General features: G+C 38.5%; 1 protein-coding gene and 1 long non-coding RNA gene across 2 annotated transcripts; both read right to left on the bottom strand.

Annotated features, from left to right (window-relative positions):
* Nucleotides 1-497: 497 nt before the first annotated feature.
* LOC145862560 (uncharacterized) lies at nucleotides 498-2,875 on the bottom strand. The gene is made up of 4 exons (XR_014382010.1): nucleotides 2,794-2,875; nucleotides 1,066-1,129; nucleotides 763-887; nucleotides 498-586 (listed from the first exon to the last, which is right to left on the bottom strand). It is a non-coding gene; the product is annotated as an uncharacterized LOC145862560 (long non-coding RNA).
* A 483-nt stretch (nucleotides 2,876-3,358) lies between these two features.
* LOC145862591 (uncharacterized) lies at nucleotides 3,359-4,978 on the bottom strand. Its single transcript, XM_082967293.1, has 5 exons — nucleotides 4,801-4,978; nucleotides 4,228-4,463; nucleotides 4,100-4,141; nucleotides 3,596-3,699; nucleotides 3,359-3,504 (listed from the first exon to the last, which is right to left on the bottom strand). The coding sequence occupies exons 2-5, from the start codon at nucleotides 4,248-4,250 to the stop codon at nucleotides 3,359-3,361; spliced, it is 315 nt and encodes a 104-aa protein (XP_082823419.1). The 5' UTR covers nucleotides 4,251-4,463; nucleotides 4,801-4,978.
* Nucleotides 4,979-5,860: the final 882 nt, after the last annotated feature.

Here is a 5,860-nt window from a genome sequence, read left to right as displayed (position 1 = left end):
AATATAAAACATTACCATCTCAAAAGGTGTTGGTGACTGTTTAGTTTCTACTCTACAAGCTGTGGGAGTTTGGGGATTCTTGCTCAGTGTATCCAATACTTCATTATCGAGGGACATATCTATCTCCAGGTCCTCGTTTTTAGGAAGATTCTAAAGAGAGACAACAAAGGCAGTTCATAATTTATTAAACTCGCAACAGAAGTGCCCACATTGCTCATCATGAATCATTGAAAACGGAGAAACTCCAGATTTCAGGATATTGTATCTACAGTTATGCTAATCTTTGATGTGGATGCCTGCTAAGATTGGTAACAATTAAAATGGCCCTAGATGAAGCGTGTAGACTTTTCCCCTCAACACAAAGCGCACTCTTGGAGCACTTCAGGGACTTCTCAAGACAGGCAATTGCAAATTATTTTAAAGTGAAATGTACTACATTGGTCAAAGTGAGTGCCTTCTTTTAAAACATCCTTGTTTTGCCCATCTACCTCAAGCATTGTGGAGTCAAGCGTTGTATCCACACATTCCAAGGGGGTCCCTGATTCCTCTGCAGGTTTTGGTGTCACTTCTTCTGACTGAATGTTGACTGCAAAGGAAGAATTTGTCAAGAGAAAATAAAGTAGAAGACTAAAAGTAAGCAACATGCTCCACTTTGAAGATCATCCTAATTCTGGAGTCTGACCTATAACAATCACCAATCATCTCTCCCCTAGTAATTACAACGTTACTCCACTGTAAAGTAAAATTACACTTTCCTCTTACCTTGGCTACGCTCCTCATGTCTCCTCTGGTCCACCCAATCCCAGTCTGTTTGTGTCCTCGTGCTGATTCTGGATATAACTCTGCCATCGAATGCATAGACCTCCACATATTCAGGAGAGTCAAACCTACCGTAGATGGTGTTCAGGGCATTCAGTTCAACCAAAATAATATCACTAACATGAAAACTCCTTGCACTGTATTTTTTCCCTTCAACTTCTTCTAATTATTCAGCAAAAAAAATTATATTAGGCCAACTCTTAAATTAAGTCACAAGATTCCTTTTAACATAAATTATGTAAGTACCGTGGGCACAGATCCCGAGAAGCTGTCCTCATGTGGTCTCGCAGGTCCAGCTCCTCTGAAGAGACTATTCAGAAATGTCTTAGCCTATCATTTTAACCGGAGGCTACTGCACATATGAGTAATTAAGTGTCTGTCTACCACGGCCATCTACCTGCCATGGCCTATTTGCATTGAAGATTCTGAGCTTATTAGCTATCTCATGGCTATATACCTGCACCTATTCCTTCAGAAAAAATGTATATCCCTTGACTTATTCCACATTTTGTTGTTTAACAGCCTGAATTCAAAATGGATTAAATAAATACAACATCTCAACCTTCTACTACACACAATACCCCATAATAACATATATCTTTTTTTTAATTAGCCAATTTATTGAAAATTAAATCCAGCAACATCTCATTTACATAATTATTCACACCCCTGAGTCTATATTTGGAGAAGCATCTTTGGCAGTGATTACAGCTGTGAGTCTTGCCAAATTGGTTGTTGATCATTGCTAGAAAACCATTTTAAGGTCTTGCCATAGATTTTCAAGTAGATTTAAGTCAAAACTGTAACTGGGCCACTCAGGAACATTCACTATCTTCTTGGTAAGCAATTCCAGTGTAGATTTGGCATTGTGTTTTAGGTTATTGTCCTGCTGAAAGGTGAATTCATCCCTCAGTGTCTGTTGGAAAGCAGACTGAACCAGGTTTTCCTCTAGGATTTAGCCTGTGCTTTAGCTCCATTCTGTTTATTTTTTATCCTGAAAAACTGCCCAGTCCTTAGTGATTACAAGCATACCCATGCAACATGATGCAGCAACCACTATGCTTGAAAATATGGAGAGTGGTACTCAGGAATGTGTTGTATTGGATTTGCCCCAAACATAACACTTTGTATTAAGGACAAAAAGTAAATTGCTTTGCCACATTTTTTACAGCATTACTTTAGCGCCTTCTTGCAAACAGGATGCGTGTTTCGGAATAGTTTTATTCTGTACAAGCTTTCTTCTTTTCACTCTGTCAATTAGGTTAGTACTGTGGAGTACTAAAATGTTTGTTGATCCATTCTCAGTTTTCTCCTATCTTAGTCATTAAACTCTGTAACTGTTTTAAAGTCACCATTGGCATCATGGTGAAATCCCTGAGCGGTTTCCTACCTCTCCAGCAACTGAGTTAGGAAGGAGGCCTGTATCTTTGTTGTGACTGGGTTTATTGATCCACCATCCAAAGTGTAATTCATAACTTCACCATGCTCAAAGGGATATTCAATGTCTGCTTTTTTTTTTACCCATCTACCAATAGGTGCAGCTTCTTTGCGAGGCACTGGAAAACCTTCCTGGTCTTTGTGGTTGAATCTGTGTTTGAAATTCACTGCTCGACGGAGGGATCTTAATGATAATTGTATGTGTGGGGTACAGAAATGAGGTAGTCATTCAAAAATCATGTTAAACACTATTATTGAGTCCATGTAACTTATTGTGACTTGTTAAGCAAATGTTTACTCCTGAACTTATTTAGCCTTGCCATAACAAAGGGGTTGAATACTTATTAATAACTCAAAACATTTCAGATTTTCATTTTGAAAATTAACTTTGACATTATGGGGTATTGTGTAGGCCAATAACAAAAACATCTAAATGTAACCCTTTTTAAATTCAGGCTGTAACAAATCAAAATGTGGACAAAGTCAAGGGGTGGGAATACTTTCTGAAGGCACTGTACATAATACTAGTAGACCTACCATTATTATCCTGCTTGCAGATCTCCTCGATTCTCCCGGCCTCCCAGTCCATTTGGCTGCATTGCTCCACATACCCCTCCAAGTTGCGACTGCTGCTGTACAGCCATTCTGTGCCTTCAAACTGCTGCTCCAACCTCTGCACGTTTTCAACTGTGAGTTCAAGGATGGTTGGCACCTCAGCTTCATCTTTTAGGCCTACTTGTGATTGTGTAGAGTGAGTTGCCTCATCTTTTTCGGTGAACTGTTGGCTCATTATTTCATTTACAGTAGGCCAACCATTTCTAAAAAAAATATATTCAAAATGCATCTGACAAGAAGCATGACCTGCCTTTTCTATGTAACATTTTAACACAACTACACAGGTCTGTAGTTCTTTCTAGTTAGCAAAATGCTAATTGCCTTGGTTCCATAGCAACGAGATTTATACAAAAACAACACAGGCTTTGGGTTGTTACCAATACTATATTTATTTAGAGGCCATGGGTGCTTTGGTCTTTTTGGGCAAGGTTTGTTTTTCCATCTGCTTCTGAGTCTCTGCATCTGGGCAATGAGGCTGTACGGGGGCTTAATGTTGTGGGGATTGGCCGAATGCTGGTAGGCCATGCTGGTCTGAATCCAGTCCAGCAGAGATTATATCTCCAGGCTTTTCATTTGGAGATGTTTCTGCAGGATGTCTGGCCCCAGCATCACAAGGCCTTCTGGATGGGTGAGCTGGGAGAGACAAACACAAACACAACAGAAAACAGTCAGACCACATGGGATGGAGCTTGTCCATGAGATTAACAACACTGTACACTACCACCTGAGGCAGATTCCCATATTTTGGTAGCCTTCTGTCTTGCTGTGGGGTACGGCTCAATGTTGGCGGTGAGGCAGGACCCCATCTTTGTTGTTTTCATGTCAAATCTGAAGACAAATTACAAAAGTAGATCACTGTGTCTATTCATCATGATGCTAGAGAACAAACATGAATAGCTTCCTTATGAAATTCTAACTGGAAAGAAAAAAGTAATTAGCTATCATATCATAAATACAGTAACATCAATAACATCACATCTATCCTGCAATTTTGTTATAATTATAAATAGCTCACCTTAAGCAGAAAGCCCTAAGGGCTTAAGCAGAAAGTCCATAAGGGCTTAATGTTTGACACCAGATAGGACCCTAGCTTTATCGTTTGTCAAGTCAGAAAATAGAATGAATCAGTTAAGCACTCTGTTCTCATTGGAAGAAGTGAACATTGCCTGTGTTATGTTATATTTTGCAATGGAGTGTTCTCACATGTATTTGCTAGGTGACAGCTTACCTTGAGTTGAGTTTCTGACATGCGGTCTTCCATCCTTGTATCCTGACAAAATAGAAATAGTCTTGTGTTCAAAACACAAGAACTATCATGTTTAAAAAATGTCAGATACATGCCCAGTCGTAACTTACTTCATCAGTAAACCCAAATACATTCTATCTACTCTGCAGCATGTGATTTTGGCATCCCTGATTAATAAAACAAAACAAAACAATCAATCCATGGACCAGACATTTCTCTATAATTTATGTTTGGGATATATTTGACATAACAAGTACTGTAGATGTATCCTCTATGTAGCACTTTCCTGCACTCAATGACCAAAGGCACCTTCTTTGGCTTCATGGGTGGAAGGTAATTAATATTTCTGAAAAATAATAATTATATACAGTATATTGAAAACATTTACAACAAAATCCAGTGTTTCTATGTCAAACAGTTTTGATATATTTCAGTCTTCTGTGATGTATATAAAGTGTAATATTGGGATGCAAACTCAGAACGGAATACATTTAAACTCTATCCGACACGGTACAGGTCACTTCTTTTGTTTAAGCCCATAACCACGTGTGTGATGTGTATACTTTTGTTTCAAAGCAGATTTCTTTAAGACCAACAAGAATCACTCTGTGTGACCCTGATTTAGCCCAATGCAGTAAAAGGTTAATAAAACTGCCAAGGAAAGCCCAGAATAGCAATCTCACCTGTTCAGCAAGAGAAGATCAACTTTATGTCTCAAGATGTCTTGAGACATCTTAAGATGAAGGTGTTGATGGGGCTGAGATTTCATTGAAGTTGAAACATTTGACATGATCCCTTCCCCAGTCTCTGAGCCCCCATTGACTCCATAGGCAACTGAAACAATGTAACAACCTGCTTTTAAATATGTTTTATTCTCTAGGCCTACTTGCTAATTTAGCTAAATTAAGTTAATGCAAGTTCTTAGATAGCTAGCTAAACAGAGTCTTCAATATAACATTTTGGTAGTGCTAAAACAAGATGTCAATAACATATTTCTTCATATTGACAAAATATGAATCTGGAATAACATACATTAGACATTAAAATGCGTTGCTTGCTTACACCAAGTTGAAAAACAGTTTATAAATCCTCCAGGTTTGACAGACTGTTGTTTTGAGTCTTGCATCAACTGTCAGTTCACTAAAGATTGTTGAACATTCCAAAATTCCAAACTCTTATGAACAGGAATACTCCGAGTCGATATTCACGTAATAATAAGGAATTCCCCTCGACCACGCCCACAAATGGGGGAAAACAAACATTCTTTCCCATTGACCCCCAGTGTAAAAGAGCTAACTTCATCGTCGATTTTTTGTTATACAGAAATAACAAAACATCCCGAAAAGCTGGTGTGTTATTCAATGTACCAGGTCAAAAACCCCAACCTATGGTTCGTAATGCAGAGCCCTGTGGCTTCAGGTTATTTGGCGTGTGAGAGTGGAAAATTGTGGTAGGCTACACGTGTGGAAAACATTTAGTCACAGGTAAGACATTTAACTTATGTAGTATAGTCTGTTTGTAATTCCACTCACTAGCATTATAGTCCATTTGTTTATCTTGGCTCGATTCATGTTCTGATTGGTAGCTTGCACTTTTTTTAAACCTTTATTTAACTAGGCAAGTCAGTTAAAAACAAATTCTTATTTTCAATGACAGCTTAGGAACAGTGGGTTAACTGCCTTGTTCAGGGGCAGAACAACAGATTTTTACCTTGTCAGCTTGGAGATTTGATCTTGCAACCTT

This window comes from Salmo salar, chromosome 21, assembly GCF_965601325.2.
Source record: "Salmo salar chromosome 21, fSalSal1, whole genome shotgun sequence".
Lineage (NCBI taxonomy): Eukaryota > Metazoa > Chordata > Actinopteri > Salmoniformes > Salmonidae > Salmo > Salmo salar.
Note: the sequence above shows the minus strand (reverse complement) of the source record. Positions and strands in the feature narration are given on the sequence as shown.

What these genes read in the sequence shown, in the direction of transcription:
- LOC145862591 (XM_082967293.1), bottom strand. Translation starts at nt 4,250, where the DNA reads ATGTATTTGGGTTTACTGATGAA. An exon ending in TATTTGGGTTTACTGATGAA is followed by an intron (nt 4,142 to 4,227) that starts GTAAGTTACGAC and finishes CTATTTTGTCAG; the next exon opens with GATACAAGGATGGAAGACCG. An exon ending in AATATGGGAATCTGCCTCAG is followed by an intron (nt 3,505 to 3,595) that starts GTGGTAGTGTAC and finishes TGTCTCTCCCAG; the next exon opens with CTCACCCATCCAGAAGGCCT.